This window comes from Thermothelomyces thermophilus, chromosome 5 (genome assembly GCF_000226095.1).
Source record: "Thermothelomyces thermophilus ATCC 42464 chromosome 5, complete sequence".
Lineage (NCBI taxonomy): Eukaryota > Fungi > Ascomycota > Sordariomycetes > Sordariales > Chaetomiaceae > Thermothelomyces > Thermothelomyces thermophilus.
The window spans coordinates 4,125,338-4,135,616 of record NC_016476.1 but is presented as its reverse complement, the minus strand read 5'-3'; the positions used below and the strand labels follow the sequence as shown (position 1 = coordinate 4,135,616).

At 55.6% G+C, this 10,279-nt stretch overlaps 5 protein-coding genes across 5 annotated transcripts; 2 read left to right on the top strand and 3 right to left on the bottom strand.

Moving 5' to 3' along the window:
• Window positions 1–477: 477 nt before the first annotated feature.
• MYCTH_2309591 (uncharacterized protein) lies at window positions 478–1,067 on the bottom strand. Its single transcript, XM_003665597.1, has one exon. It carries the CDS (start codon window positions 766–768, stop codon window positions 601–603), a length of 168 nt encoding a protein of 55 aa, XP_003665645.1. The 5' UTR covers window positions 769–1,067; the 3' UTR covers window positions 478–600.
• Window positions 1,068–1,323: 256 nt separating this feature from the next.
• On the bottom strand, window positions 1,324–2,179 carry MYCTH_2129497 (uncharacterized protein; the record flags this gene model as incomplete). Its single annotated transcript, XM_003665596.1, has 5 exons — window positions 1,324–1,463; window positions 1,495–1,762; window positions 1,874–1,918; window positions 1,978–2,054; window positions 2,125–2,179. The coding sequence occupies 5 exons, from the start codon at window positions 2,177–2,179 to the stop codon at window positions 1,324–1,326; spliced, it is 585 nt and encodes a 194-aa protein (XP_003665644.1).
• Window positions 2,180–5,093: 2,914 nt separating this feature from the next.
• On the top strand, window positions 5,094–7,182 carry MYCTH_103090 (uncharacterized protein; the record flags this gene model as incomplete). Its single annotated transcript, XM_003665595.1, has 5 exons — window positions 5,094–5,220; window positions 5,332–5,442; window positions 5,517–5,695; window positions 6,120–6,504; window positions 6,737–7,182. The coding sequence occupies 5 exons, from the start codon at window positions 5,094–5,096 to the stop codon at window positions 7,180–7,182; spliced, it is 1,248 nt and encodes a 415-aa protein (XP_003665643.1).
• A 529-nt stretch (window positions 7,183–7,711) lies between these two features.
• On the top strand, window positions 7,712–8,822 carry MYCTH_2309587 (uncharacterized protein). The gene is made up of 2 exons (XM_003665594.1): window positions 7,712–8,352; window positions 8,503–8,822. The coding sequence occupies exons 1-2, from the start codon at window positions 7,873–7,875 to the stop codon at window positions 8,575–8,577; spliced, it is 555 nt and encodes a 184-aa protein (XP_003665642.1). The 5' UTR covers window positions 7,712–7,872; the 3' UTR covers window positions 8,578–8,822.
• A 230-nt stretch (window positions 8,823–9,052) lies between these two features.
• On the bottom strand, window positions 9,053–10,222 carry MYCTH_2112475 (uncharacterized protein; the record flags this gene model as incomplete). Its single annotated transcript, XM_003665593.1, has 3 exons — window positions 9,053–9,539; window positions 9,639–9,702; window positions 9,808–10,222. 3 exons carry the CDS (start codon window positions 10,220–10,222, stop codon window positions 9,053–9,055), a joined length of 966 nt encoding a protein of 321 aa, XP_003665641.1.
• Window positions 10,223–10,279: the final 57 nt, after the last annotated feature.

Here is a 10,279-nt window from a genome sequence, read left to right as displayed (position 1 = left end):
GGTAGAAGTCTCAAGTTCGAACCCAAGGCTATATACTACTCCCTACAATACTCTCTGTAGCTTACGGCTAGGGACAGACCGTCTCAAAGCTGTTCCGGTGTCAAACACCTGCCAAGCACGCTACATGCCATCGGTGCGATCTCTGACGTTGGATTGTGTTCTTTTAGCCCCGCTAGCGCCCACGATGATGTTCGGACATAGTGTAGAGCGACGGGAAAAGGCATGCCACCTGGTTGTCGACAAAGCCAATGCAGGTCTCAGTAAGAGCATTTGACACAAGACACTGAAATGGGGCACATGGAGTAATCCGTAGAGATTTCAGAAGCAATGTTTCCACCCACCGACCCGCATACTTGCCCGATCACGTGAAGAAAAGAACTGCAAAAAAATTTCTGCAGGCGTGCACAGACCACCCACAAAGTTTATATAATGCCGTCGACGGCGCCTGCCTTTGGAGTTCTCTTTTCTTCTTTTCTTCTCCAAGCGACAATACTTCAGAGAATCATTTCTATAGTAGTTGTCCTCTTTTGTGTTCCCTAAAGGAGCCACAGATCCCACCCGGGTTGATGATCGATATCCTCGGCACCCTACAGTGAGGCTTTATGTTTTTTTACTCTCGACCTGCCTGCAAAGGTGGCGGTTGTTGGCTCTTTGAGCTACAGCTGTATAGAGAGTGGCGATGATCTGTACCCCGGCTTTTCTCGAGGTCTTGCCTTCGGGCGCTCGGGCGGGGTGGGTGTCGATGGAAGTCTGACCGGCTTTTTCCATTTTCTTTTCATTACTTTCCTGGGCAATGCTTGGGATGTGAGGAAGAGGAATGGCGCGCTTGGTCAGGTGGACTGTCGTATGCATTAAATTAATACAAGAGGTTTCGAACAATCCGCAACGACTGCCAGTAAAGACATGGTTTCCAACCACAACCACAACGCAGTTCTATCCGCTAATAGCAAAAACGACTTACAGACGCTAGGTGTTAATCGAGGCAGCCTTGCATCGGTAGACTTTCTGGCGGAGGGTTGCTGGCTTCTAATGGATGAGGAACCACCGTTTGTCTCGTTTACTAACTCGCCCTCATCACATTATGTTTGGACATGTGTGCCATAACTCAATTTCCGTGTATGTCGTTGCTAACCGTTTGGTTCCTCCTGGGCAGTTCCTGTAGGAAGATCATATCCCTAGTCTTTCGCGACCTCAAGCCTTTAGTCCGGGTATCAACCTCTCCACTTCCGCGCCATGAAACATGAACGCAAGACCAAAAGCAGAACAATCCCTAGTACCACTCTCTAACACCCCCCGATCTGATCTACCTCATCTTCGCCCTTTTTAATCACTCGCTGCCACTGCTGCTGTTTCCTTCGCCAGAATCGCCGGTCTCTGCTGCACTGGCGGTGGCGCCACGACTGCCCGGGCGCTGGTCTTGGCTGCGATGGCTGCGGCGGCGGCGGCGGTGGCGACGGCGTCGTCTGTTTCCGTCGTCACTGTTGTCCGGGCTACAGGTGAGTTGGAGCGGCGGGTCGCGGTGGTGCGGGCAGTAGGTGGCCAGGTGCCAGCGGTCCAGCAGGTGGCGGCGCTGGCAGCGCGGCGTGTTGCGGTGCTCGCAGCGGCGGAGCAGGATCACGCCGAAGTAGCAACCGCAGCCCCACCAGATGCGCTGGTAGTAGCACATGGCCGACTCTTGCTTCTTCACCAAGCGTTCGGGTGGCTGGTTAATACCCCGGGATCTTGCGTAGTACGGCAGTGTCTTGGGGGGATGTTGCTCAGGCTGGGCTGCGTGTTAATAGTGGGCTCTGCTGGCTATCTTAGATGAACCCCTTGGTTGACTTGCCCGCCGTGGAAGGTCTCGGAGAGGGTCCTAGCCGGGTGATTTGCTTACCTTGGTTGCTCCTAAGCGGAGGGTAGTTGGATGGTTCTTGGGAGTCTGCGAAGATGTGATATTAGTGGTCTTCTTGCTGAGTGAAGGCAGCGCTCTAGACGTACCGACCACGTAGATAGGGGAAATGAGGTGGTTCTCGGGGTAGATGTCGGAGCAGGGTGTTGAGTGGCATCCTGAGACTCTACAACTATGTCCAAGAGGAAAGAAATGGCATGCTAAGGCGGAGTACCTGTGTTTACGAATAAGCCTACTGATGTTCATGGTATGGTATTGTGCACCAAGCTGCGAATGGTGCTCCGGTGCCATTGTCGCCTGTTGCGAATAGTCGTGGCAGGAGCTTCTAATGTCGCGTGCTGTCACAGGCTCTTTCCATGTTTATCTCGCACACGATCACTGACTGTAGTGAGCCGTAGTCAAAGAACAAGATTAATGGGTCGACTTGAATAGGCTTGCTGCATAGAATCAGAAGACAACGCGAACAGGTTCCATTTGAACTAATAGCCCACGCCATACATCAAATGTATGGATTCTACTGCTTAAGTGAACCGGATATTTGGAATTCCGCGTCTAACCCTGGCTATTGATCACAGCTATGACTGAGAGATATCCATATATAAGATGTTGTGAATCGGATACCGGATAAATTCATACTGACGCTACGAATTTCAGGGTCTCTGTTGTGGCTTAATCATCCAGTATTTTCCGCATCTTTGATCATGTCATTACAAACGCCCCGGTTCGCCTTAGCCTGGTTCATCTCATCTCTCTTGTCGTTCGGGCCTTTGGACAACAACCATTGCGGTCTTTTGAGTTTGCGTGTGGCTAGCCATGCCATTGGTCACGAGAGAACCGAGTGATGGCTTCCCTTTTCCAACCACTCGTTCTTTGCTTGTGCACGCTGGGCTGGCTGGTAGGCAGCAATTTTTAATATTTTTTTAACTTTCCAATTCATGTACATTGAATTCCATTTCAGGCAATTGTCTCCTACCAAAGGCGAAAACAAAATCTTGTCGGAGGCATTTCCAACTGTTATCAAGCCCAGTCTCGCCATAATCTTCCTTTCTGCCGAGATGGGTTCAGAGCTCTCTGCGATGGCCCCTGCGCCCTTCCTTTTGCAGCAGGCGGTGCGGGTGTTTTCCGCGGTTGTAACGCCCAGGTATGTATGTACTGTAATCCGTACATGCAATACATACTTACTGCATACCCAGGTAAGTGGGGACACTACCCTAATAGCCTTGATGCCCCACTAATCAGGGCTGCCACATGGAGATCCCAGCCAACACGCCTTAAATTCTCCAAATCGGAGTAACCCCGCGACTATGCCGGGGTGGGGGCCGACAGGCCTGATGTGCTGCGAGTATCGACTGACCAGGCAAGGAGGCAAGGTTTGTTGTTACGGTCCCCATTTTTATGTTGACATCTGCAACAGCACGAAGTTTCAACATCCTGACGAGTCTCAGGCCGATAATAATGGAGATCGTCGGGGACTACCGTGGAGTACCACGTCAAAGATTTTCTGTCGCATCGAATGCCCCACGGCCCGAGGGCGATGCCAAGCCCCGAACTAACAGGACGATCTTCAAATAGCACGAGAAATTCCTCGGCAAGAAATCGTCTTCTCTTTCCAGAAGAGAGGACATGTGACACGACTTGATTCTTCGCAGACTCCAGAAGAAAGATGACTCCGCGATAACGAGCTTGAAAGAAGGTCGCAATTCCAATACCGGAAGGACGCAACGCAGTTCCAGTTTTGCGGGGGCTTCATCATCGTGCGACAAGCTCCGCGACCGAGCTTAGCAGTCCTTGACAGGATATGGAATGCACAGGAGTAAGGTCGAGCCCTGCGGAGTACTCCGTACCACGAAATACAGGTGGGGAATAAGCATCAAGTACGGATGTCGCTACCAAAAGAACTGGCTCACCGCCAAATTTGACCGGCAGAATGAATCCGCTAAAAGCAACGTAAAGTACAGTGGGGCAAAGCACTATAGCCACTAAAGCCTAGGCACTGTGGCCGATTGTTAGTGACGATACCTTCTAAAACTTTAGCGACCTTGTATGGTTCGTACACAAAGGCGGTGAGCCAGTTCTTTTGGTAGCGATATCCGTACGGAAACATAATTCGTCTGTCTCCTACCAGCCATAGTGTACAACAATCACGCTGGCGACACCGAGCTTGTTGCTGGGATCGCCGCCAAGGCCGAGCGAGTTTTCAACCCCACCAAGAGAGCCAACAAGCTATCCACCTGGATCAACGCGTTTCCCCTCAGCGACCTGACGATGTGTTGAGGGGAAGATCCGCCTCAACCAATGCGGCCTTTATCAAGATACCGATGAGGTCGGCAATCGGATGATCGTTAAAGGAGGGCCGCCGGATGGCCTAGACGTCAGGGGCCAGGCGAGACGTGTTACACCCCGAAACTACGGCAGTATGCGGTCGAGACCTTCTCGCGCGGGCGAATTTTCGAAAATTCTGCCATTCAGTCCCGGCGGCGATTTTCAGGAGCTTAGGGCTGACGGTTGCATCGGGCCGCCGAAGCTGAACTGTTAATGCAAATATCCGGCTGCCTGTTCCTCGCTCCCGGTTGCATTGGAAGGTTCTTTCAGGTCCAAGAGCACGGGCGACCACATGCTTTCCCTCCCGAGCCGTGCCGGACCGAATGCCTCTTTTCGTCGTGTCCCGCGGGAGTTGCTATCGAAACAATGCCCCTCGACCCACCAGAGCGGGTCGGGACCCCATCTGCAAGAGTAGAAGCTCTGCATGAGGAGCCCCTTTTTCGCGGCCTCGGCCACAGTTTGGACTCCGCCTTTAGAAGCGAACCACGACAGAGGAGATTGTGAGAGGTTGGCCTTCGCGCCTTCTTGGGTGACGGCTCAATTAGTGTACACTACGCAGTACCCATGCATTGGCTGCTCCGCCTTGAGGCCCCAGTGATGAGTTAATTAGTGTATGCCAAGCCCACGATGCAGCCATGTCGACAGCCGTCCCATGATCGTGGAAACCTGGGGCTGGCAACCGGGAGCCCGCCGCAAGGACCAGGGATGGCTCCCGGGGCCAGTGTAAATACCGCGTGTTGCCGACCAAGTCCACTTCCGCGCCCGTCTGAAGCTTGCTCCGTCTCCGCCTTTCTTGTTCTCCCTTGTCCGGAATGTCTATCGCGCCCACCGGCCTGCCGAACGAGGGCTGTGACGATTGCGCCACGAATGGTCACTTGAAAACATGCGGTTTCTCAGACTCGCGATCGCCATCCTCGGATTGTGTCTGCTGGGCTTGAGCGATGGCGTCACCGCTGCCGCCGCCGGCGACCTGATCTCGCCCCTCGACGGTTATGCTGCGCTGCCAAAGTGTGCAGTACGTACACACATACATCGCATAGCGCGGAACCGCTCGCGACGACGAAAGGAAACGGCCTGCTGACGGCTCCACCAATAGCAAGAGTGTTTCACGACGGCGATAGGCAACTCGACCTGTGCTCTGACCGACGCCGCATGCCTCTGTAGCGATGCGAGATTCAACAGCGATGCTACGGCGTGTGTCAAGGCGGGCTGCACTATCAGGGAAACTCTCAGTATGGATGCGCTCGCTTGGGTCGTCGTCGTCGGATGGGCCCGGTGGGCGGTCGGATGCTAACGCTGGGGGCAGGCGCCAAAAATGTCACCGAACTCATGTGCGGCCACGAACCCGAGCGCGACAACAGCCTCATTCCCATCTACTCCGTCTTCATCGGCCTGGCTGTCGTTGCCGTGGCCCTCCGCCTCGTCGCACGTGTCCTCACTCAGGCCTACTTCTGGTGGGACGACTTCAGCAATCTCTTCGGATTTGTACGTGTCACGGCTCTGGTATCCCCGGCTGTTACAGGTTGAACCTCTCTGCTGACCGTGACAAAGATCGGCTCTGCCGCGTTTACTGCCATGAATATCAAATGTAATGATTCTCAACCTCCACTTCCCGGACACTTTAACAAATGTTCGGTTATTAGTTACACGGAAGATTCCCCCCCCGGTGCTGACTTGCATTCTCTAGCCATCGAAACTGGCCAGGGTTTGGACATCTGGTTTGTGAAGCCCGACAACGTCACTATGGTTCTTAAGGCAAGTACGCCAAGCAGCGCACGTTTGGATTATTCGAACAAGACGGAGGACGGACGGCACCATTCCTTCTTCTCTCCCTTCCTCCCTTGCTCCCCAGTGTTCCCGCCCGCGAAGCTCCCGACCTAACTCGCCCGGTTCTCCTCCCGGTTCCCAGTTTTTCTACGTCGAAATGCTCCTCTACACCGTGACGCGCTTCTTTGTTCGCACGTCGGTCATCCTCTTCTACCTGCGCGTCTTCCCGCCCAAGCCGGACAACAAGCTGGGCCGCGTGCTGCAGTACACGATGGCCTTCAACGTCGTCTACAACATCAGCTTCCTCCTCGCCGTCGCGTTCCAGTGCACGCCCGTCACCGACTTTTGGACGCAGTGGGAGGGCATCCACCGGGGCCACTGCGGTAACGCCAACGTCCTCGTCTGGGTCGCCGCCATCACGGGCATCGTCTATGACCTGTGGCTGCTCGCCGTACCGTTCCCGCAGCTGCTCTCGCTCAACGTGCACTGGAAGAAGAAGCTCATGGGCGGCATCATGTTCTTTGTCGGTGTTGCGTAAGTCCTCTCTCGCCCGATATATTCTCTGATATTTTGTTTTCCATAGGCTGACTTGGAATAACAGCGTCATGATTATCAGCCTTATCCGGCTCAAGACCATCAATCAGTTCACACGGGCTGTCAACCCGACGAGTATGTTCCGTCCCTTTTTTTTTTTTTTTCCTTTCTCGGTCCTGGAATTGCTTTGCTAACAATATAACCCACCCCCCCCCAACCCAACAGAGGACATTGTCCAGGTGTGTCTCTGGTCCGGTATCGAGCTGGACGTGGGCGTCATCTGCCCCTGCCTGCCGTCCTTCCGGCTGCTTCTCCGCCGGCTGCTGCCGCGCGTGCTGGGCTCGACGGGGCGGTACGAGCTGGATCCCATGTCGACGGCCGCGACGGGCGGCGGCATGCGCAGCGGAGCCCGGAGGAGCTTCGGGGGCGGGCCGACGCGCATGTCTGGCGGCGGCGGCGGAGGTGCGTCGGGTGCCGGTGCCGGTGCCGGCGTGGGAGCGGGGAAGATCGTGGTGGAGAATACGTTTGCCATCAAGTACGGGAGCAGCGCGGATCTGGACGACTCCGAGACGAGGAGCTCGGCGAGCGTCAGGGGACTGGTGCAAGGGAGGGTGTCGGTGGGGGACGAGGAGAGAGGGGGAGGTAATAATGGCGGGGAGAGGAAGAAGTAGCCAGGGGGGGAGTGTGCGGTGGGGTGTGTGTGTACGCACATTTAAACCTAATTCAAAGCAGGGAAATAATAATGATGATGACCACGAACGACGACGGCCGCGGCGGCGACGACGACAACGATGACCACGACAATGATGATGGCGACGAGAACCAGGACGTATTAATGTGTTCATACGAGAGATCTTTAATGCGAAGACCACGCATCTGTGGTTGTGGTTCCCTAACCAATCCCTGGCGAACAACGTAATGGATTTGGCTTCTTCACGTTGGAATGTTGAATGTTTCAGACGACTTTGCCAAATACCGAGAGGGCGTGATTGTATCGGGCGGTGCAGCTTCCACTTATCGCGCTAGCGTCGGACGCTAATCTGATTCATGATCACTCCTTCCCAGACTCGGTACTAATTAATCATGCCACTTCCGCACACACGCTTCGGTCCCGAGCTGCAGGCAGGTGTGTTTTTACGTGCACTGGCCGGTGGGGAACTCCGATGATGACCGCTCCCGGTCATTCATATGAGGGTTTATGAAAAAAAAAAAATATCAACACATAATTATCGGGATTTCAAGAGAACCTCAACAATATAACAACAACCGCAAGAACAGCGACGATCACCACCACCAGAACCAAGATCCGTTCTGATAATTAGCCAGCCCTGTACATCCCTGAACCCAACGCCACCCAAAGCATGGTCACCATCAACCTCGCCTACACGGCGCCCATCAACCCGCCCGGTGCCGACCCGGAGTTAACTCCGGACCAGGTGTGGACGGGCCTGCAGTACAAGGTCCGGCGAGCCGACAAGTTCGTCCCCATCATCACGGCCTGCGAGGTGCTCGACAAAGAGCCTCCGGCACCAGAGCAGGAGGAGGAGGAGGAGGAGGGGCCGCGGGTGATTACGCGCCGGGTGACCTTCCGGCCCGGCATCACCGCGGTCCTCGGCGGCGGCGGTGATGACGGCAGCAGCCCGCGCGTGGTCCGGGAGGTGTGCAGGCTGTACGCGCCATGCCGGGTCGACTTCGTGCAGGACGACGGGTCGACGGTGGGCAACTACGTGTCCCGGGGCCCCGCGGGCGAGCTGATGATGACGTACGTCTTTGAGTGGCGCGCGCACGGGGAGCGGGCGGGCAGCGCGAGGGTGAGGGAGTTGGAGGAGCGCTATGCCAAGGTGGGTGATAATTCATTACTTAAGTCTCTGTGACGTGAAATTCTTTTTTTTTTTTTATTTATCCGAGTGCCGTCGTGACCGGAAGGAGAGGGAAGGAGATGGAGAGACCATGGTAATTAGATGCAGTGCGCTGACTGCAGTGGTTGACAGGTCGCCAAGATGGCTATTGACGGTAGCATTGAGACGATCAGGAAGATGGTCAAGGGAGAAATTGCTATGGATTGAGGAGGTCAAAGCGCACGGGGGTTAAGGTACCGACCGGTTCGAGGTGCCTGCCTTTTATTAGAGCCAGAAAGCATTCGCAAGTGGTTCTTGGCGGCATGTTTAATATGGATTGTGGTGATGGGAGCTAAAAAAAGGGACCCGGTCTGTTGAATCATGGTATCACGGTGCTGGTAATAATTTGATACGGCATCACTCGGGTTTCCAACTAGTGAGCTTTAACTGTTCGTAATAATTATATATTCCTTATGCTTGTTCTCTCTTGGATATGAGATTCTTGTGATAAAGTGAAGTATACCCGTAATCAATCGCTGGCCAGGAAAACGTGCCCTCTTGGAGAATTATGGTCCAATGTTTCTAAGATCACGCCCCTCGAGGAAGAAACGATAATTAAAATTTAACTCGCGTTTGCGATCATCCTGGTTAACCCCCCCCCCCCTTCCTTTCGAACCACTCATTCTGACCAACCCTCTCTGACTCAAACACCCCACGGGTGCGGCGACTGCAGCAAGGTCATGCCCGTGTCGACAAAGCCCCTGGTGTTGCACAGGACCTCGGTCTGGCCGTCGGGGGCGGCCCGCACCATGTCCCAGAACCGGGCCATGCCGCTCAGCGGCAGATCGGCGGGGAAGGACTTGTCGTGCCTGTCTCCCTCCTCCGCGGTGGTGGAGGTGCGGGTGCGCAGCCCGTGGCCGGCCACGAGGACGGGCGAGAAGCGGGCGAGGGGCAGCGGCCGGTCCGTGTCCTGGCCGGGGTCGAAGCTGTCCGAGACGAACCACCAGGCCGAGTCGCCGCAGAGGGCGGGCCGCTCGGCGTCGCGGTAGCGCGCGGCGTAGTCGAATTCCAGCTCGGCGCCGTTGCCGCGCGTGACGACCCGAAGGACCGTCCCGCCATCCTTGACGGCCACCCGGAGGTCGACGCTGATGGTGCTGTTGGAGATTGCGCTCTCGAATTTGGAGAAGGTTCTTGACGGGGGGTGGAGAAAGAGAGAAAGAAACAGTAGTGTTAGTAATGATGATGGTCTGTCCTGGGGTGTGGCAACGAGCCTGAACATCCGGACTCACATCTGTGCTTCACCCGGCCCATGGATCTCTACTCGGGTCCAGAGGACATCCGAGCTGTTCAGCTCTGGCCGGGAACGTCAGCAAAATTTCAAATTTCACATCCCTTGATCAGGCATGGGACCCGGAAAACCGCGAAGGGGTCGGGTCGGGCGAGTTAGTTTCGACCTACCGAATTGATGCACCGCGGGTATCAGGACCGGCGTGAAGACGGGGCTGAGCTGGAACATGGCCGATGCCGAGCTATCCCGTCCCGGTTCCCGCGGGGATGCCCAGGCGCCGGCGGCGAGGCGGGTTGAGCAGTCGTCTCCGCAGCAGAGGGCTACTCCCAGCGAGACGTAGGGCGCTCGCCTGCCCGACCCGTCCTCGTCCTCCACCTCGGCTATTACCTCGGGGACTCTCCAGGCGGCGTCGATGACGGAAAAATTACCCACCTCGGGCCCGAGATCCGAGGTGTGCATGCTAACTCCGCAGAGATCCTTGCGGCTCTTGTTCGCCTGGGCAGGGGGGAATAGGCCGGCGACCGCGAGGAGCGCGAGGGGCGCAATGAGCTTGATAGTCCTGCCGAGTATTCGTGGCCGATGCATGTTGTACTAACTGTTGGGAGCGCTCCGGCTGATTGATGCGAGTAGCGAGCGGTAGTT